The sequence below is a fragment of the Chiloscyllium punctatum genome, chromosome 42 (assembly GCF_047496795.1).
Source record: "Chiloscyllium punctatum isolate Juve2018m chromosome 42, sChiPun1.3, whole genome shotgun sequence".
In the NCBI taxonomy this organism is placed as follows: Eukaryota; Metazoa; Chordata; class Chondrichthyes; order Orectolobiformes; family Hemiscylliidae; genus Chiloscyllium; species Chiloscyllium punctatum.
Window position 1 is genome coordinate 1,394,244 of NC_092780.1, and position 23,168 is coordinate 1,417,411.

Genomic DNA, 23,168 nt, shown 5'->3' on the forward strand with positions numbered 1-23,168 from the left:
CTAAAGCTTCTTGCTCACCTGTAAATATGTTTCTTTCCAGAAAATTTTGTGTATTCATTCAGTGTTTTTTTCAAAGTTTAATATCTTTCTCCAGGACCCTTAAAACCAGTTATTAAATTCAGCTCGCTATTATTCATTAACATTGGTTTCCTAAACTCATGTCTTGAATAGCTTTGTAAGATAGTTTCCTTTTTGATAGCTTCAGAGCCTTCTGCTTCTGGAGCTTACCTTTCTCTGGCTCCCAAGCAACTCAGGACCTCTTTGTAGGACCTGTTTGGGGACTGCTATTAACAGCAGTTTTGCTGTTAGAGACCAGATCTTTCCATATGAACCTGTCTCTCTCTCTCTCTCTTTTGTTGCTATCATGAAACTCAAGTCAGCAAGCAGCTTAACAATTATTTCCCTAGGTTGGCTTGCTGGTCATTTAACTAAAATTGCATGACTTCATGTAAATGCTGTATTGAACTCACAGTTCCAAATGACTTTCTGACTTCGTTAAAACAAAAAAAGTTACCCCGCCCCCAACAACTGGAAACTATAATCTACTTTCCTCCACTTTGGAACACAGGTTCTCAAATAATAATGACACAATAAAATCTTCTTCACAATCAACCATGGTAAATGCTAATTATGACAAGTTAGAATTCGTAAGGGAAGGCAGGAGAATGGGTTTGGAAACACATTAGCCATGATTGAATGGCAGAACAGACCTGATGGGCTGAATGGCCTAATTCTGCTCATATAGCGTATGGTCTTAAAGGAGAATGTTTAAATTTAGATTTTACAAATTATTTTAATTATATTTAATTGTATACTTAACTTATTCAAAGGCGAATAACATTTGACATCCTTAGAGATTTAGAGTTGTATGTACAAAGCTCACTCAAGTATCACAAAAGGTAATTAAAATGCTGACGGAGTACAATCCTTTCTGATAAGAGGGCTAGAATGTAATTCGGACAATTCTTTTCTGCTCAATACAAAGCCATAGTTCGATTGTGTCTGGAGCACTATGTACACTTTTGAGCATCACACTTAGTAAGGATATTGAATTAAAATGACCATATATTAGATTATAAAAGCTATTCAGTTATAAGAATGATTAGCATGAGAAATTAGAAAACCTTCATTCTGGCAAATATTATTTCTGATGACTTCTGATTAGAGTCTGTAAATAACACCCATCTGTTCATAATGCAGGGGAAATGTTTGAAAATATTGAATGGATCTATTCATATTTCTCTAAATTTAACCACTTGAAACAAAATAAAATAATTCCTGAAGCACAGTTTTTTTTGTGAAATGTTTGACAGAAAACTTTATCTCGACTTTTTTTCAATGCTGCAACTGCCTCTTCTATAAGCAAGGAGAAAGTGAGGACTGCAGATGCTGGAGATCAGAGTCAAGAGTGTGCAGCTGGAAAAGCAGGTCTGGCAGCATCCGAGGAGCAGGAAAATCGATGTTTCAGGCCTAAGCCCTCCGTCAGGAATGGTGAAGGGCGTATGCCCAAAATGTTGATTCTCTTGATCCTTGGACGCTGCCTGACCGGCTGTGCTTTTCCAGCACCACAATCTTGACTCTTCTATAAGCTAATCTCACACCCTGCAGTCCAAACACCGACTTCCAAATTCTGACTTCCCTGAGTCTTTAACTGTTCTTTCTGTTGTAATTATATGCTGACTGGATGTATGAAGCCTCACATTATTCTGTAAAATTTCTTCAAAATGGTGAAGATTACTCGTAAAACAGTTGAAATGAAAATTGTGTGAGGTTCTGTAATAGCTGGATAACCTGCAAAGCCACTTTATAACTGTCCAATAAATTTGTATTTCACTCAAACTGTGTATCTAAGTTTGTGCTGCTTTTGTGGGAAAGAGTTCCACATATCTCCTTTTTAACGTATCACACTCCTGAAAGGCCCTGGCTCTAATTCGAAGGCTATTCCCACTTGTCCAAGCAATGTTCCCTGAGTAGCTGAGAAACTCTGCCATATGACTTCCTCTCTGTTTAAATATCATATTGATCACAGACTGCCTCACCCATGGAAGTGGTTGCTCTATCTAGCCTATTGTTTTCTTTCAAAATCCTAAAACTCAAATCACCCTTAATTCCTCGCTATTCCATGGAGTACTACCCAGTTTATGTAATTTATGCTTGTACCTGAACCCTTGAACTCTTGATAATTTCCTTCCTCAGTGTATTGCTCACAGTGCTGTTGACATGGTCACACCAGGACTTCTTATTGCTGCAGTAAGACTTCCTTGAAGGTAATTTCCTAGCCCTCTAGTGTGCAAAGATAATATTCTGTTAACGTTTTGACCATATTTTGTATACGATTATTATATTTTAATGATTTCTCTATGAATCCTTTTTTTGGCACTCTATTGTTCTGCACCACAAAGTTTTACATATTATACTGTGATATAACATTCTTAGTATGAAGGATAGGTTTGCTCTATTAAGCCAATCACTTCAGATTCCCACTAGGATAATTGCTATTGCATATAATGCTTAAATATAAAATATGATTTATTTACCTGTGATACTTTTCCAGTTGGTTCATTAAAAAGAACTCACTCATGACTTTATTGTCATTTCTGTCTGATTGAGTTGTGCAGGCCTGAAAGGCCAAATGGCCTATTCCTGCACCTATTTTCTGTGTTTCTATGATAGGTTCAATGGGCCTTTCACCTTTCTTTCCAGGACTAGTGGTGGAGGTAGCCTGTGGAATGGGGGTCATCAACATTTTAAAGTTTAATTTTTGCAGAGATTGCTTGATTATTAACAGCGATTATTATATTTCACTTGCATATTGCGAAAGTCTTCATTTTATTTTTATTCCCAGTAATACATGAGTATAATGGAACACAAAGCAACTTTAGAAGGTGGTTTGCTGGTATGTTTGCAGCTTTAGCATATTATGTATGATGTCTTCCTGTACATCACTGTGGCAGAGTTAGCTGCTTGCATAAATGTGATTGTGGAGAACATAAATTGATTCCCATTGTACTGATCAGAATTATTTAAGCACTGGACTGAAAGTTGTAGAGCTAAATTTTCAGGTTGCACTTCACTAATTGTCTCCTTGATGCATTTAATAGCCCCATTTCCAATGGCTGAAAGTGTCATGTTCAGCTCATATAAAACCAAATACTTTATTCATGGTTCAACAGTCAGTCAGTGAGCCAGTGAGATCAGAAAGTTTTGGGAGCTAGTTCCCATCTGTGTTGATGTAGTTGATCTAATCAGAGTGCTGTTTGGGCTGCTGCAATTGAGGTCAGTCTTTCGAAAAGGAAGAGAAAGTAAATGAACTGCTCTTGCACACAATTCAAAAGTACATGTGGAGGTTGGGCATGAACATAGATTGGGGTTGATTGTGATGATCCTGTCCCTTGCCTGGATCATTCTACCAAGATGCACTATAGCTGCAAACTCACAGTGCAACCTCACCAACTGCTTATTCTTTATTACAGGTATTAAACCCCAGTAACCAGCAGTATCTAAGGAACACATAGAGGAAAACTCAAGGGAACAAAATTCCAGTGGATGGAAATGTAAATCCTTGCCATTGCCATATAATTTTCATACTAGACAAAACATCATTCTGATAAAGTTTGGACATTAATGGTAACACTTAGTAGATGATATACTACATTACGAGTTGTACCATGTTTAAAATTGTATTGAAGTTGTTCGAAGATTGTTAACAATGGACACATTACATTTGCATTGCATATTTGTGAATTATTAGATTAGATTCCCTACAGTGCGGAAACAGGCTCTTCGGCCCAACCAGTCCACACTGACCCTCTGAAGAGTAACCCACCCAGACCCATTTCCCTCTGACTAATGCACCTGACACTATGGACAATTTAGCAGGGCCAATTCACCTAATCTGTCCATCTTTGAAGTGTGGGAAGAAACCAGAGCTTCCAGAGGAAACCCATGCAGAATGTGCAAACTCTACACAAACAGTTGCCCGAGACTGGATTTGAACCTGGGATCCTGGTGCTGTGAGGCAACAGTGCTAACCACTGAGCCATCGTGCCACCCTGGGAAAGCCAGCCTCTGACCATTGAATGTTTGTGGATCCTATCAGTAGTGTTAGTACCACAAAGAATTATGACATTGTACTCTGCAATAGCAAATAGTCAGCCTACTGGCACATTTTCACATCTGCCTGTAAGGATGCACAGTTACTACTTAGGTAAAGTGATTAGAGTGTTTTTGGTTGTTATTATCCCAGACCTTTTAATGGTTAATGGATCAAGGTGGTTATCAGTGTCTCCTTGGAAATGTCCACTCTGCCCATACTTCCTGAGTGAAGCTGATAGGGATGAAGATTTGCGATGGGAGAAGACTGTACCCCAAACAGAAAGGACACCGTTCATTTTAGCTTTGCTCACCCCTTGACAAGAATCTATGTCATTCGCTGGCTTTTCCCCTGTACTGTAGGCGCTATTACATCCAAGACTGTTGACAGTTGTGTGCTTTGGGGTATGTTGAGTCCCCTCTCTGACTACAATTAGGCTCTAAACATGACATCATTAGATTGCTTGCTTAGCATGAGCTTCCTGGCATCTTTTATTTGGGGGCTATTCTATTCAAACAACAGCACAAGTTCTTTAGCACTTACTGACGGAACTCCTGTTACATATAGATATCTTGGAAAAAATATTTAACATTAAATTAAATTGTGTCCAATTTCAGGAAATGAGGGGAATCCTGCTCCTTCAATAGAACCCTGTTTTAAAAGCTAACTTTTTACAGGAACTATTGCTGGACAGTAATGGGCCATGAAAACTTTTTCAGGTTAGAATTTTGATTATTTGGTTTTGCTAAACTTTAGTAAATTTAACCAGAAACTGTTTTCAGAAATGAACAATAGAATAAGTTAGGAGCAGGCGGAGCAGCAGTCATAGGTTTAACTCTTTGAGACCAGCAGTTTCATGTTCGCATCAAAATGAAAAACAGAAGAACATTTCAGTTGTTGCTTTATTCAGAGTGTGTTACAGGAATGACATTTCTGTATTCTCAGGGGTTTTAAAACCCACAAAGGAAAATAACATAAGTGGTTAAAGGAGCAGATAGGCCATCTGGTTGCCTTTCTAACATAACAACTTTTACAGAGGAAAATTTGGGCTCTTGATTTTCTCTCCTTATTATTGTACTTTAATCCCCTAAAACTGCAAGCTGGAGTTGAGCTGTGAGTCAATATCAGCATAAGCTTCCTGGAGAATTATACTGTTATTTGATGAGGCTACATATCATATCTTCATCTAATTCTGACTTTAACCAAATTCAGACACACACACACACACACACACACACACACACACACACACACACACACACACACACACACACACACACACACACACACACACACACCACTTACATACCACTTACATACCACACCCAACACCACTCATAAACATGTACCATGGTCATAGACCTCACCCTACATACACCCATATATTCACACACCCTACACCACCTCAAGACACACACATCATTAACTCTACAACGTACACACCCCACCTTGCATATACAAAACCCCAATCACCAACGGACATACTCTGTACACTCACCAGTCTCCCTACACACTCAGACAACCACTTTCCAAATGCACTCAACTCTCCTATCCTTGTACAAACACATGCTCTACATACAAACCCCATTCCACACACACCGTATGGACATGCTCTCACACATATACACATTTTCCCAAAGGTATCCACATCCCACATGTGCACATTTCTCACACACTCACTTGTATACATCCGACCACATCTTCTCACACACATAAAAAAACCCACACATTTGTCCCTGACACTTGGTTTGCACATTTGCTGAAGGTGGAAAATGTCTATTCAAGAAGTTCTTGGCATCATGAATATTGAGCATGCTTTGATGGAACAAGTGGTCTTTTGCTGCCTGCATTTAGTGTTTTTGTATACTCGGGTATTTCATAATATATGCACACGTTCCAACAGTGAATAAAGAAATGGGATCAGCTGTAAATCTCCAGCTGACTCTTCATATCCTTTGATTCCCTGAGGGACCAAAAAAACTATCTTAAATACATGCAATGATGAGGCATCCATCACTGTGGGTTAGAGAATTCTATAGATTTACAAACCTATGAGTGAAGAAATTTCACTTACTCTTGGTTCTAAATGACTGTACCTTATCCTGAAACAGTTCTAGACTCCCCTGTTGGAATAAATCTAGGCTGTCATGCTCCTTCAGAATCTTGTATGTTTCAACAAGTTCACCTCATTTTTCTAAATCCCAGAGAATTTAGGCTGAACTTACTCAGCTTCTAATCATAGGGCAGTCCTGTCATCCCAGGAATTAATCTAGTGAACCTTTGCTGTCCTGCCTCCAAAGAATTATATCTTTCCTTATATCTGGAAATGAAAACTGCACTACTGTATGTGCCAAATGAAGGATTTGAAATGGTTTTACTCCTCTCCAGCTCAAGGGTCAATGCAGCCAATTATAATGCTTTGTTTGTAATATTGGATGGAGAACAGCTAATCCAGCCTCATTTTAAAGAGCATTATCTCTCAGCACCATTGTGAAGATGCAATGTTTGGATCAAGTCCTTTTTTAATATAACTAAGAACTCTGATTAAACAAAAGAAACTTTTATTTCTACATTTTTCATTTTGTTGATTTTCTAAAAATGCTTCTGTTTGGGTGCTGAGTGCTGACGATTTTATTCAGGGAATGAATTACTTGCAGGTATTGATTTGGAGTGAACATGGAAGCTAACTAAAGAGACACAAAAGATATGAGGGTTAGTGGTTGTATTACAAGCACAAACTGGCTGCCTGATGTTGTTGTAAGCAATACTGAATGAGGCAGTTTAAGTTTAATAACTTTATACTTTGAATCATATTAGCTGTAAATTAATGCTTTAATAGGTTTTTGGGGTTGCTTGATTCAAATTGTTGGGTTGCTTGATTTTATTAATCATTAAATGTCAGCTGCAGCTCAGTGCATTGCACTCTGACTTCTAAATCACGAAGTTCAAGCTCACTCCAGGACTTCAACAATCAAGTTAATGCTAACACCACACTGTATTACTGAGGTAATGTTGGAAGGTCATTACAGAGGGAATGCTGCATTGTTGAAGGGACAGTAGGACCACAGAAACAGCAGTAGGCCATTCAGCATTCTGTGAATCATGGCTGATCTGTGGCCTAACTCCATATATCTGCCTTTGGCCCACATCCCTTACTACCTTTACTTAATTTTAAATCAGGGAAATAAATATTTATTAACACTTGATTGAATATCCACTGCGATTTTGGAATAGTGTTTCAACATCTACTGACCACTGTTTCTGAACATCTCTCCTGAATGGTCTGGCCCTAATTCTCAGACGATGCCTCCTAGTTCTAGAATTCCCAACCAGTTGAAATAGTTTAATTTTATCTTATCTGTATTTTCATGTCAATATCTTGAAGACTTCAATCAGATCACCTCTTAATCTTGTAAATTCCAAAGAAAACAGGCCTAGTTTGTATAATTTATCCTCATAACTCTGAAGTCCAGATATCATTCTTGTAAGCTGACATTGTAGCCCTTCCAAAGCCAAGATATCATTAAGGTATGGTGCCCAGATCTGATTACTACTCCAAATGGACTTTGTTTAACTGCAACATAATTTCTGCATCTTTTCACTCATATCCTTTAAATATAAAGGCCAGCATTCAATTAACTTTTGTGATTATTTTCTGCACCTGTTTGTGACATTTTAAAGAACTTTGCAACTGAACCCCAAAATCTCTTTGGACACCTATTGTATTTAACTTCATATTATATAGAAAGTACCTGATCCACCCTTTTTCACTCCAAAATGGACAACCTCACACTTGTTTATTTCGAACTCCAACTGCCACAGTTTTGCCCCTTCACCTTGTCTATCAATATCCCTTTGTAATTTTTTGCTAACATTTATACTGTCTACAATGCTGCCTACGTTTGTGTCATCAGTAAGTTTAGATATGACTTTCTATGGCATTATTCAAGTCGTTAATAAATAATGTGAATAATTAAGGCTCTAACACAGATTCTTGTGGGACACCATTGGTCACTTCCTGCCAATTTGAGTACCTACCCATTATCCTTAATCTCTGTCATCTGCCACTCAACAATTTTCCCAGCCAAAAAGTGCCAAAGTTAAAAATCTGTGTGTGTGGCAGACCAAGTCCTGAACTACGAAAGCAACCACCCCAACACACACAAAAGAAGTTGCATCAAGACACTATTCAAAAGGGCCACAACACACTGCAGTACACAAGAACTGCAAAAAGAGGAAGAAGAACACCAATACAATGTATTCGCCAAAAACGGATACCCGCGCAATTTCATCAACAGATGCCTACGGGAAAGACAACAGAATGAGGACATGCCGCAACCCAAAGGACTAGCCACACTACCATACATCAAAAACATTTCTGAACTGACAGCCAGACAACTGCGACCACTAGGGCTCATAACAGCACACAAACCAACAGCCGCTCTCAGACAATAACTCACCAGGACGAAGGACCTGATACCCAGCATGAGCAAAACCAATGTAGTGTACAAAATCTCATGCAAGGACTGCACAAAACACTACATAGGACAAACAGGAAGACAGCTAATGATCCGCATCCATGAACACCAACTAGCCACGAAACGACACGACCAGCTATCCTTAGTAGTCACACACTCAGATGACAAGCAACATGAGTTCGACTGGGACAACACTACTATTATAGGACAAGCCAAACAGAGAACAGCCAGGGAATTCCTAGAGGCGTGGCATTCATCCACAGATTCAATCAATAAGCACATCGACCTGGACCCAATATACCGACCACTGCAACGGACAGCTGGAACCGACAACTGGAAGCGGCAGATTCAAACCACTACAAATGCCGGAGGAAAGATCACTGAAGTGCTTCACAGGAGGCTCCCAAGCACTGAGGATGTCACCTAGACAGGGGATGAAACGTCTGCAACACAAATTCCCAGCTCAGCGAACAGAACCACAACAACGAGCACCAGAGCTACAAATCTTCTCACAAACTTTGAATAGAAAGCAGAGTTAACATTTCAGGTCCAGTGATCCTTCATGAGAACAGATGTCGCCTGATCTGCTGAGTTTTTCCAGCAATTTTCTTTTGATTTCCAGCATCTGCAGTTATTTGGCACTTTTTGTGAGTTTTTGTTCTGAATTTTTCCAGCAATTTCTGATTTTCCCAGCCATGTCAGTAATTCACACTCAATTCTGTTGGCTTCTGCCTTAGTTAAGTTTCTTATGTGGAATTTTATCAGATGCCTTCTGGAAGTCTATATATCAACATCCATAGATATTCCCCTGTCCACTATCTTAGTGACGTCTTCAAGCAATTCACTGAGGTTTGTTAGACATGTATCATGAAACCTGTCATGAATCCATTCTGGCTCTCCCTGATTAATTGAACATTTTTAAGGTGTTCAGTTACCACTTTGATATCAGTTTGATATATAGATTCTGACAATTTCCTCAACACAGATGTTAAGCTGACTGGTCTGTAATTCCCTAGTTTTTCTCTTTTGCCCTCCTTCAAAAGGGGAATATCATGAGTGTGGTGCTGGAAAAGCACAGCAGGTCAGGCAGCATCCGAGGAGCAGGGGAATCAACGTTTCGGGCATTAGCCCTTCATCAGGACTGAGGCTTGTGGGCCGGGCCGGGGGGAGGTGGAGGGGGAGCTGAGAGATAAATGGGAGGGGGTGGGTTTGAGGGGAAAGTAGCTGGGAATGCAAGAGGTAGATGAAGGTGGGGGAGAAGGTGTTAGGTCAGATAGGAGGGAGGAGTGGATAGGTGGGAAAAGCAATGGACAGGTCAAAAGGGTGGTGTCAGGTTGGAGGCTTGACACTTGGATAATGTGGGGGGAGGGGAAATGAGAAAACTGATGAAATCAGTGTCTGACCTCTCACCTTCTCTCCCACTTTCATTTACCAATTGCATTCTCAGATACCTTCTCTCCAACCCCATCCCCCTCCTATTTATCTCTCACACCCCCGGCCCACAAGCCTCATTCCTGCTGAAGGGCTGATGGCTGAAATTTTGATTCTCCTGCTTCTCAGATGCCTGACCTGCTGTACTTTTCCATTACCACACTCTTTACTCTGATCTCCAGCATCTGCAGTCCTCTTTTTCTCCTCTTCTTTAAAAGACGGAACACTACATTGTCAGAGAGTCAGTACTGAGGGAGTGTGGCACTGTTAGAGGGTCAGTACGGACTGAACACTGCACTGTTGAGGAGTGTCAGTACTGAAAGAGCACTGCACTGTTTGGAATGTTGGTACTGAGGGCGCACTGCATTGTCAGAGGTGTTATTTTTCAGATGCAGCATTAAATTGAGGCTCCATCTGTCTTTGGATTAATGTGAAAGATTCATGCCAGCATTCAGCAGAAGAGCTGGAGACTTAGCCCTAGTAACCTGACCAATATTTATCACTTGGTTAACACAAAAAAAGCAGAATATTTGGTCATTATCACATTGCTATTTGTAGGCATTTACATTTTGGCTGTTGCACTTATTCATTACAACTTTGACTGCTCTTAAGGTGCATCATGAACTGTGAAAAACTTTGAGAAGTCAGTGGTAATGTAAAGCACTGTGCAAGTACAAGTCTGTCCGGCTATTAAAGAAAACTTTGTATTATCAGGAGTGGACTATCACTCGCACTCACTACTTAATTTGGAATTCATCAGTTTGTACTCCCTGATTAAAGAATGAATGAAGAGACATTTCATTTTCTGTTCTTTCTACCATTTTTCCTATCATGTTCTGAATTTGTATACTCAACAACTTGTGATACCTAAGAAAAAATTGGACTTGAATGCTGCTAAACTCAAGGAGTTCCCCAGCTCTATAGTAGAGAGCGAGAGAGCAATTTGTCTGTCAACAAAGCAAATGAGTATAAAAGTAATTAATATTCTAATCAGTACTGGGTTTAAGATGGTAGTGACAGCAAGAAGCTCCATTATGACACAGCTCAAGTCAGCTGTTCAGTCTTCACAGCAAAACTCATGCAATAACTTTTTAATATCCTCCTCATCAAATATTGATGACCAATACTTTGTGACTTTTTGCAAACTAATGGAAAGATGATTAGGCAGTTGTAATGCAGACTAAGAATAGAATTCTGATAGGGTAGTGATGGCAAAACTTTGGACTTTTAAGAAAAAAAAGTGCAGAAGTTCAATGTGGGCCTTGTAGGTTCCTACTGAATGCATTATGTAGAATGGGTTAAAGGATCTGGTATGTTTTTATTAGAGTCAAAGAGTCATAGAGATGTACAGCACAGAAACAGACCCTTTGGTCCAACTCGTCCATGCAGACCAGATATCCTAATTTAATCTAGTCCCATTTGCCAGCACTGGCCCATGTCCCTCTAAACCCTTTGTAATCATATACCCATCCAGATGCCTTTAAAAAGCTGTAATTGTAACAGCCTCCATCACTTCCTCTGGCAGCTTATTCCATGCATGCACCACCCCAGTGTGAAAAAGTTGCCCCTTAGATTCCATTTATGTCTTTCCCCTCTTACCCTAAAGCCAAGCCCTCTAGTTCTGGACTCCCCCACCCCAGAGAAAATACTTGAACTATTTATCCTATGCATGTACCTCATGATTTTATAACCCTCTATAAGGTCACCCCTTAGCCTCCGACGCTCTAGGGAAAACAGCCCCAGCCTGTTCAGCCTTTCCCGATAGCTCAAATCCTCCAACCTTGGCAACATCATTGAAAGGGTTCAGCAAAGATTTACAAGTTTCACAACATTCTTCTGATTGGAAGGAGACCAGAATTGTACACCATATTCCAACAGTGGCCTAACCAATGTCCTATACAGCCACAACATAACCTCCCAACTCCTATACTCAACGTTGTGGCCAATAAAGGAAAGCAGACCAAATGTATTTTTCACTGTCTTATCTACCTGCGACTCTGCTTTCAAGGAACTATGAATCTGTACTCCAAGGTCTCTTTGTTCAGCAACACTCCCCAGGACCTTACCATTAAGTGTATAAGTCCTGCTCTGATTTGCTTTTCCAAAATGCAGCACCTTGCATTTATCTAAATTAAACTCCATCTGCCACTTCTCAGCCCATTGGCCCATCTGGTAAAGATCCCGTTGTAATCTGAGGTAACCTCCGCTGTCCACTGTCACTCCACTTTTGCTGTCATCTGCAAACTTACTAATTATACCTCCACTGTTCACATCCAGATCATGTATATAAATGACAAAATGTAGTGGACTGATCCTTGTGGCACACCACTGGTCACAGGCCTCTCGTCTGAAAAGCAACCCTCCTCCACCACCACCCTCTGTCTTCTACCTTCGAGTCAGTTTTGTATCTGAATGGCTAGTTCTCCCTGTATTCCAAGAGATCTAACTAGTCTCCCATGAGGAACCTTGTCAAATGCCTTACTGAAGTCTATATAGATCACACCTACTGCTCTGCACTCATCAATCCTCTTTGTTACTTCTTCAAAAAGCTCAATCAGGTTCATGGGACAAGCTTTCCCATGCACAAAGCCATGCTGACTATCTCTAATCAGTCCTTGCCTTTACAAATACATGTATGTCCTGTCCCTCAGGATTCCCTTCAACAACTTGCTTGCTCACCACCGATGACAGACCCACCGGTCTGTAGTTTTCTGGCTTTTCCTTACCACTAAGTAGTGGCACCATTTAAGCCAACCTTCAGTCTTCCAGCACCTCACCTATGACTATCAATGATACAATATCTCAGTAAGAGGCCCAGCAATCACTTCCCTAGTTTCCCACAGAGTTCTAGGGTACACCTGATCATGTCCTGGGGATTTATCCACTTTGTGCATTTCAAGACCTCCAGCAACTCCTCCTCTGTAATATGGACATTTTTCAAGATGTCACCATCTATTTCCCCACATTTTATACTCCCCGTGTCCTTCTCTACAGTAAATACTGACGAAAAATACTCGTTCAGTATCTCCTCCATCTCTTGTGGCTCCACACATAGGCTGCTTTGCTGATCTTTAAGTGGCTCTATTCTCCCCCTAGTTACCCTTTTGTCCTTTTGATATCACTGAGTGTCTTGCTTGGCCATTCAAAGGGTAGTTAAGACTCAACTGCATTACTATGGGGGGGTGGGGGGGGGGGGAGCTGGAGTCACACGTAGTCAGACCAGGTAAGTACAATGGACTTTTTTCCCTAAAGGCCATTAGCGAACCAGATGGATTTTTAAAAAAGTCAGAATCGAGTCGCTCATGGTCACCATAACTAATACAAATTGTAAATTTCAGATTGTATTCAATACTTTTTCATCTGAAAGCATCAGTGCCTTATGCTGGTCCATTGGCTGGTTGAACACACCTGTTAAAATCCTATGAGCTAGGACCACATCTGTTGAGCTGATCAATGGAGTATTTCCAGATCTATGGACTGACACCAGGTCTGGCCAGTGGGTTCTCACCAGGTCCCTTGGGCTGGTCAGTGAACTGGCATCAGGTGTACAGCTAGCTTTGCCTTTTTGGATCCGAGTCTGAGAGTTTAATGGTTTTTGATTTCTGTCGATGGGCCTGAGAGTTGCAGGATAGTGACACACCTTGTAGATAGGACAACTTCAAAGTAAAGCAACGAACAGTGAGGATAAATACACACTGCTACATTCTGGTGGCACTGGGAAACTATTGTATCCCTTTACAATTCCTACAGGTCAATGTTTCTGTTATGACCGTGTCTAAGAATGAGTTTCCTTTTTGGAAGGTTCTTCACAAGTTACTAACGCCTCCATTGGCAGACAACACAAATACCCACCCACCTGCAGCTAACCTTCTCTCCAACAAGATGCAAGCAAATCTTCTGAATTTTCACAATGCACTGTCAAGAAACACAATTTTCCAAAGTATCCACACAGCAGAGCAGAAATTTCATTCCCTTTCTCTGAAAAATATTCTGTGAACCTGTGAATGAATCCCAGTGATACCACCTTATGGAGCATTCTGAGAATTACAGTTATGACTGTCTGTACATTATTTAGAAGGACCTATGATGTTGAAATGAACTGTGCATAATTGTTTCTGTTTACTGTACTGGAACTGATATTCTGAAAGATTACTGTAAAGACTGTGGTATTGGATGCAGCTGCCACAGTCATGTTGAGTCAGCCTGTGTCATATTGAAGAGTAGTAATAAAGATATATTAAGTGGTTTTGATTTTTGGCAAGGTTTTTCTACTGAATTGGCATATGGATTGTGTTTGTTAGGGCAAGTATCCACATTCTCTGAAATCTCTCAGTCTTTTCTTAATTGTTTTGCTTGTTAAGTTGCTAGTTGGAGTTGACTAGAAGAGGTGGTTTTGTGAAGTTCAGTTCCAGCAGTGCCCAGAGCTGATTGTCATTAAATATCTTCTTCCATGCTCCCTCTACCCAGTAGCTTAAAAGTGTAAAATATATGATCAGATAATAACTAACCAATGACAGTGAATTATTAAATTTCCATGAATAATTTTAGTAGATTTGTAATCAAAACCAAAACAATTCTTCCCCATGTCAAAACTTTCTGACTATGGGAATAAATTTAAATGTTGCAAATTGTCTGGCTGTGGAATCATAACTATAAAAGCTACAGAAAATTATCAGATGTATGTACATAAATATGTTCTATTGTGATTGCTTCGCCGCTTGCGAAGATCTTTGCATCCTCGCTCTCCGCTGGAGTCATACCTGAGGACTGGAGGGAGGCAAATGTAATTCCTCTCTTCAAGAAAGGAAATAGGGAAATCCCTGGCAATTACAGACCAGTCAGCCTCATGTCTATCGTATGCAAGGTATTAGAAAGGATTCTGAGGGATAGGATTTATGACCATCTGGAAGAGCATGGCTTGATTAAAGGCAGTCAGCACAGCTTTGAGGGGCAGGTCATGCCTCACAAATCTTATTGAGTTCTTTGAAGATGTTACTAGACAAGTTGATGAGGGTCAAGCGGTGGATGTTGTGTATATGGACTTCAGTAAGGCATTTGATAAGGTTCCCCATGGTAGGCTCGTTCAGAAGGTCAGTAGGAATAGGATACAGGGAAATTTAGCTGTCTGGATACAGAATTGGCTGGTCAACAGAAGACAGCGAGTGGTAGTGGAAGGAAAATATTCTACATGGAAGTCAGTGGTGAGTGGTGTTCCACAGGGCTCTGTCCTTGGGCCTTTACTCTTTGTAATTTTTATAATGACTTGGATGAGGAGATTGAAGGAGGGGTTAGCAAGTTTGCAGACGAAATAAAAGTTGGAGGTGTCGTTGACAGTATAGAGGATTGTTGTAGGCTGCAGCGTGACATTGACAGGAGGCAGAGATGGGCTGAGAGGTGACAGATGGAGTTTCAACCTGGATAAATGCGAAGTGATGCATTTTGGAAGGTCAAACTTGAAAGTTGAGTACAGGATTAAAGACAGGATTCTTGGCAATATGGAGGAACAGAGGGATCTTGGTGTGCAGGTACATAGATCCCTTAAAATTTCCATCCAAGTGGACAGGGTTGTTAAGAAAGCATATGGTGTTTTGGCTTTCATTAACAGGGGGATTGAGTTTAAGAGCCATGAGATCTTGTTGCAGCTCTATAAAACTTTGGTTAGATCGCACTTGGAATACTGCGTCCAGTTCTGGTTGCCCTATTATAGGAAAGATGTGGATGCTTTGGAGAGGGTTCGGAGGAGGTTTACCAGGATGCTGCCTGGAATGGAGGGCTTATCTTACGAAGTGAGGTTGACTGAGCCTAGACATTTTTCATTGGAAAAAAGAAGGAAGAGAGGGGACCTAATTGAGGTGTACAAGATAATGAGAGGCATAGATAGAGGCATAGATAAAGTAAACTTTTTCCCAGGGCAGAAATTGTTAACACGAGGGGTCATAGTTTTAAGCTGGTTGGAGGAAAGGAAAGAGGGGATGTCAGAGGTGGGTTCTTTACGCAGAGAGTTGTGAGAGCATAGAATGTGTTGCCATCAGCAGTTGTGGAAGCGAGGTCATTGGGGATATTTAAGAGACTGCTGGACATGCATATGGTCACAGAAATTTGGGAGTTTGTACATTAGGTTTACCTTACATGAGAATCAATGGTAGGCACAACATCGTGGGCTGAAGGGCCTGTTCTGTGCTGTACTGTTCTATGTTCTATTAATTTAGCAATGTAAAAAATGTCATTTATGACTTAAGAGTTATCTAAGGTGGCTAGATTTGTTCATATTACCATGGTACTAAACTTTTTGTCCATTAATGACAGCACTAACTATCTTTAGTGTCATTAGTGATGTATTTAGAAAATATTAAGATTGGAATTTATCTCCTAAATTTTAAAACTTTCTGTTTCAGAAAATGTCTGACGTGGGAACAGAAGAGATCCAAGAAAAGTCTCAACCAGAAGGTAATGCTGCCCTTACTTGAATTATTAGTGTGTTACTCTCGAAAAATAATATCTGTTTAGGACACTCTCAACCTAAAGGCTTGAAATGTTTTAGAATAAGGATGTACTTACATTTGGAAACCCAACTGCTGGCGCCATCCTAACTCACTATCATTCTGTTTCAGAGGTGAATCTAGCTGAAAGTCATAGTCACACAGCAAAGAATAAATTTTTTAGTCCATTGAGTCTACGCTGATCTATCTGCACAATCTCTCTTTCCAGCATTTGACCCATAACCTTTAATGTTATAACATTTCAGGTATTTATCCATGTACCTTTTTAAAAGTTGTAAGGTTTCCCACCTCAAGTACTCTCCCAGGCAGTGCATTCCAGACCCTATCATTCTCTAGGTGAAAAACATTTTCCTTAAATTCCCTCTAAATCTCCCACCCTTCACCTTAAAATTATGCCTCCTTGTTACTGACCCTTCAAGTAAGGGGAGCACCTGCTTTCTATCCACCTTGTCCATGCCCCTCATAATCTTATACACCTTTATCAGATCGCCCCTCAGCTTTCTTTGATCTAAAGAAAACAACCCAGTCTTATCCAGCCTCTCAGGCAACATCCTGGTAACTCTCTTCTGCCCCCCCCCCCCACCTCGTGTCTCACGGTGGAGACTATTAAAATGTTAGCTTTTTTTAAAAAAATAGTAATGGATGAAAGGGAGATAGTGCAGATGCTGGAAACCTGAGACAAAACGGAAAATGTTGTAAGTAATCAGGAAGGCATGCAGCATCTGTAGGGAGATAACTATTTAATATTTGGGATTGGTGTTCCTTTGTCAGAAATGTTTGTATCAAGCTTTAAACAATAAGAGGGAGAAAAGTCACTCTGGATAAACAAAAGGGAAAGTCTGCCTGAAGAGATTAAATAATAGTAACAACAACAAAGGACAAGGTGGTGGTAATGGTACCAACGAAGATAAGTAAGATGAACCTAGAGGAATGGAAATGGGAAAAGCAGCATCATTATTAGTGGTGCCTCCTGAATAAAGGCGTGCAAAGTTTATAATCTGAAATTGTTAATTTGTTATTGAATATGGAAAGTTTCTTTAAAAAAAATCTATTTAAGGCTCAGAACTTTCATCTGACATTACTACCACTTTTGTGCAAAAATATGATCAATGTTCTGATTTATCCGCCACTGGTAGGTAGTTAGTTCTATAAGTTTAAAACAGAAGGCGGCTGGTTTGGTGACTTTGATGTTTTATATGTATACATTCCACAGTAATGTACATGAGGATATTTTTTATATTGACTAGATGTTGAGACAATCCCCATTGTAAGAGAAGTTTCAGATCTCTCAAAGAAGAGTGATGTCTCTGACCCTCAGGAGCTCTGTGATCAAGAACATCTCAACACTAATACCATTGTTGGTAAGATCATAAATCAAATAAAAGAACCAACTTCTATCAGATTATTTTATCAGATGGTTGTCAGGATGTTTAATTCAATCTTGGTGGCTTGTATGGGCCCCTCTCAAGAACTGCCATCCATTAATGCTGCTTTATTGTTTAAAAGTAGTTCAGTTAGTGAGGTGCATGTCCTTAGTTTATATGATACTCCTGCCTATTAGCCTATGTGAAACTTGGCAAAACTCACCCTGACTAGAATAAGTAGTTTACATAGTCAGATTAGGTCCATTGATCTATGGAATTGGCCTCAAAATTTAAGTATTTCTAAGCAATTGAATTTTGAAGTAACATAATGTGCTTGTTTTTGGCAATTTGGGCAGTTCTACAAGTTGTTCAGCTGAAGCCTCTGTATCATGTGTGGCCTGGCCTGGCCCATCAGTGTTGAATTGGACTTGGAAGACTCCTTGCATCGGGTGACACATGAGGCAGGCAAATTGCATGCTTTCATATGTTGTTTCCCCTGGGGAAAAAAAAGTCACTAGTTTGAAGCCACAGGCAAAAACCTGAAGGGTGCTATTCTGAATCAAACCTGACTGGTTGAGAATCCTCTCTGCCATTAATGTCTCTTGCAGTATTGGAAGGAATTATACGGTGTTCGTCAAGTTAATTACTTTTTAAAAAAGTACATGTGCTGGAAATTTGAAATAAAAACAAAGAATTGGAGAAACTCAGTTCTGAAGAAAAGTTACATTGGTCTTGAAATGTTAAATCTGTTTCACTTTCTACAAATGGTGCCAGACCAGCTGAGTTTGTCCTGCACCTGTTGTTTATTAACCTTTTTACACCATATTTGGCCATTAGTTCCTGGAATGGTTAATTAACCTGAAACATCTGTCTTGGAGGCAGGATCACTACCTGGTGTGCCATAAGACCACCTACTCTCTCTTGAACCAGGTTAAAATGAGTTATTTGATAAGTGTGTGGCACTACAGAAATACCCATTCACCACCTATGTTTTGTTTTAAAAAATTAATGTTTTTCAAAAGCAGAGGATCATGCTTTGAATTAGCACTCTTTGTCTGCTGTCTATATTACAAAAATATTTATAAGTATGATACTGGAACTAAGGGGTTATAATTGTAAGGAAAAAACTAGCTAGGGGCCTCCTTTAGATTAGGGAATGGTGAGGAGTGACCTGATGAAAGTTAAGGATTTTACGGAGGACATACAGAAAATATGTTTCTTCTTGAGGGATGATACAAAGTTAGAGATTATCAATATAAAGCAGTAAATAATAAGCCCAATAGGGAATTCAATAGGAAGAACCTTCTATGGTGAGGATGTGAAACTCTCTGTTCTATCAAGAAGTTAAACTGATAGAATTGTACAGCACAGGAGGCCAATATACATTTTATTATTTAAAAAAAAACTTATCTCATCTTACCTTTGGTCCTTTTGTCAATTACATGAAAGTAGAGAAGGATCACGTAGAGCATTAGTAATGTGTAATCTTGAAAAATGTCCATATTACAGAGGAGGTGGTGTTGGATGTCTTGAAACACATAAAAGTGGATAAATCCCCAGGGCCTAATCAGGTGTCCCCCTTCTGTGGGAAGCTAGGTAAATGATAGCTGGGCCTCTTGCTGAGATATTTGTATCATCGATAGTCACAGGTGAGATGCCGGAAGACTGGAGGTTGGCTAATGTGGTGCCACTATTTAAGAAAGGATGTAAGGAAATGCCATGGAACTATAGACCAGTGAGCCTGACATCAGTGGTGGGCACGTTGTTGGAGAGAATCCTCAGGGACAGGATTTACATGTATTTGGAAAGACAAGGACTGATTGGGACCCCGTAGCTCAACACTTCAACTCCCCCTCCCACTCCACCAAGGACATGCAGGTCCTTGGACTCCTCCATCGCCAGACCATAGCAACACGACGGTTGGAGGAAGAGCGCCTCATCTTCCGCCTAGGAACCCTCCAACCACAAGGGATGAACTCAGATTTCTCCAGTTTCCTCATTTCCCCTCCCCCCACCTTGTCTCAGTCAAATCCCTCGAACTCAGCATTGCCTTCCTAACCTGCAATCTTCTTCCTGACCTCTCCGACCCCACCCCACTCCGGTCTATCACCCTCACCTTGACCTCCTTCCACCTACCACATTTCCAACGCCCCTCCCCCAAGTCCCTCCTCCCTACCTCTTATCTTAGCCTGCTGGACACACTTTCCTCATTCCTGAAGAAGGGCTTATGCCCGAAACGTCGATTCTCCTGTTCCTTGGATGCTGCCTGACCTGCTGCGCTTTTCCAGCAATACATTTTCAGCTCTGATCTCCAGCATCTGCAGTCCTAACTTTCTCCTCACTGATTAGGAATAGTCAGCATAGCTTTGGTGTGGGAAATCATGTCTCATGAACTTAATTGAGCTTTTCTTTGAAGAAATAACAAAGAGGATTGATGAGGGCAGAGCGGTGGACATGATCTATATGGATTAGTGGTGCTGGAAGAGCACAGCAGTTCAGGCAGCATCCAACGAGCAGCAAAATCAACGTTTCGGGCAAAAGCCCTTCAGTAAGGCGTTCGACAAGGTTCCAATGGGAGACTGGTTAGCAAGGTTAGACCTCATGGATGGAATACAGGGAGAACTAGCCATTTGGATACAGAACTGGCTCAAAGGTACAAGACAGCGAATGGTGGTGGAGGGTTGCTTTTCAGACTGGAGGCCTGTGACCAGTGGACCAGGATCGGTGCTGTGTCAACTACTTTTCGTCATTTATATAAATGTTTTGGATGTGAACATAGGAGGTATAGTTAGTAAGTTTCAGATGACACCAAAATTGGTGGTTTAGTGGAGAGCGAAGAAGGTTACCTCAGAGTACAATGGGATCTTGATCAGAGGGGTCAATGGTCTGAGGAGTGGCAGATGGAGTTTAACTTAGATAAATGTGAGGTGCTGTATTTTGGAAAGACAAATCTTAGCAGGACTTATACACTTAATGGTAAGGTCCTAGGGAGTGTTGCTGAACAAAGAGATCTTGGACTGCAAGTTCATAGTTCCTTGAAAGTAGAATCGCAGGTAGATAGGATAGTGACAAATGCATTTGGTATGTTTTACTTTATTGGTTAAAGCATTGAGTACAGGAGTTGGGAAGTCATGTTGCAGCTGTACAGGACATTGGTTAGGCCACTTTGGAATATTGTGCGCAATTCTGGTCTTCCTCCCATGGGATGGATGTTATGAAACTTGAAAGGGTTCAGAAAAGATTTACAAGCATGCTGCCAAGGTTGGAGGATTTGAGCTATAGGGAGAGGCTGAATAGGCTGGGGCTGTTTTCCCTGGAATATTGGAGGCTGAGGAGTGACCTTATAGAAGTTTATAAAATCATGAGGGGCATGGATAGGATATATAGACAAAATCTTTTCCCTGGGGTGGGGGGAGTCCAGAACTAGAGGGCATAAGTTTAGGGTGAGAGGGAAAAGATATATAAGGGACCTAAAGGGCAACTTTTTCATGCACAGGGTGGTGTGGCTATGGAATGTGCTGCTAGAGGAAGTGGTGTAGGCTGGTACAATTACATCATTTAAATGCATGTGGGTGGGTATGTGAATAGGAAGGGCTTGGAGGGATTTGGGCCAAATGCTGGCAAATGGGACTAGATTTAGCTAGGCTATCCGTGCAGCATGGACGAGTTGGACCGAAGGGTCTGTTTCCATGCTATACTTCTCTCTAACTCTATGAATCAGTAGGGCTGAACGGCCTGTTTCTCTGCTATAAATCCTTTAAACAGTGTTAATTGGAAGCCAGTCCTAAACGATTCTCGTTCTTATTTCTGAGTTTACTATAACCCAGTTTGTACAGTTAGTGTTTGGTCTTGGTTGTGGAAATATTAGAAACTTTCACCAGATTTTCAGTGAGTTTCTTTACATCATACCAGTGTAAGATAGCACTAAGCACAGCAAAACAAAGAAAACTGGACATCTTGATCTTGCTACCGCTACTGGTATTTGAGTGGCTGCTTCCATACTTACAGACTGAACTTTCCTGGTTGAATCATGGTTCAGCCAGGAACCTGGAAGTGACTGTTTTGGGACACTATTTGTGACCCTGCCAGAGGGCATCAATTAACAGGATTAGGAATTCTGATGAAGGGCTCCTGCCCGAAATGTTGATTTTCCTGCTCGTCAGATGCCGTCTGACCTGCTGTGCTTTTCCAGCACCACTCTAATCTTGACTCTGATCTCCAGCATCTGCAGTCCTTATTTTTGCCTGGCATCAATTAACAGGCAATCTCCAAGAGATCTAAAATCCATTGAGGACAGTGTTTGGACCAGTGAGATGTGAGCTGAACAGGAGAACTTGCATTAAAATTTAACTGGCAGAATAACACAGAGACAGGCATATGTTACGCAGCTAGGGAGATGTTGGCATTGTGGTATGTCAATGTCTGAGGCAAACGTTCAGGATACATGGGTTTGAATCGCACCGTGGCAATTGGTGAAATTTAAATTTGATGAAATTTTGATTAGAAGCTGGTGCACGGGTGATCATGTAGCAATTTTTTTGATTGTCATTAAAACCTATCTGGTTCACTCATGTCCTTGGGGAAAGACTCCACACCCACAACAATGTGGTTGACTTCTAACTATCCTCTTGAAGTAATGTAAAGAACCAGTCAATTAAAAGACAATTACAGATGGGCAACAAATACTGACCTTGCCAGTGATGCCTACTTCCTATGCAGGAATAAAGAAAAAGATGACCTGGATTATGGTTTTTCCACTATTGCTGCCAAAACCCTGTTTGTTATGCCCCATATGGTCAAGATGTGGAGGTACCGGTGTTGGACTGGGATAGACAAAGTTAAAAATCACACGACATCAGGTTATAGTCCAACGGTTTATTTGGAAGTGCAAGCTTTTGGAGTGCTGCTCCTTCATCAGGAGTCTGCTCCTATTCTGCTATCTACCTGAGGAGCAGTGCTGCAAAAGCTTGCACGTCCAAATAAACCTGTTGGACTATAACCTGGTGTCATGTGATTTTCAACATTATAGTCAATTTTGCCTAATCTTTCTACATGAGACCCGTAAAGTTAAGTTCTATTGTTTCAGAGAAATTGGCTTCACAAATATCATTTTAAGAGGTAAGATTAGAAAAGAAGAATATTCATAAATTGCAGCTGATTTGAGCTGTGGAGTTGAGAGATGTAATGAAAAAACAGAGTCACTCCAGGACATGATTATTGTTGGAACAAATAAAATGCAGAACAAGGATATCCTGGAAGTAGTGACTAGGTGACGCAAACTTTGATTAAAGAGTGAAGATTA

General features: G+C 40.6%; 1 protein-coding gene across 2 annotated transcripts in view; it reads left to right on the forward strand.

Annotated features, from left to right (window-relative positions):
* LOC140465621 (zinc finger protein Aiolos-like) overlaps positions 1–23,168 on the forward strand; it is a 230,776-nt gene that overhangs the window by 22,622 nt on the left and 184,986 nt on the right. For both annotated transcript variants that reach the window (XM_072561175.1, XM_072561176.1), the window contains exons 2-3: positions 16,398–16,449; positions 17,750–17,863. In XM_072561175.1, coding sequence (XP_072417276.1) covers positions 16,401–16,449; positions 17,750–17,863 — 163 coding nt within the window. In that variant the 5' untranslated portion in view covers positions 16,398–16,400. The remainder of the gene's footprint in view (positions 1–16,397; positions 16,450–17,749; positions 17,864–23,168) is intronic.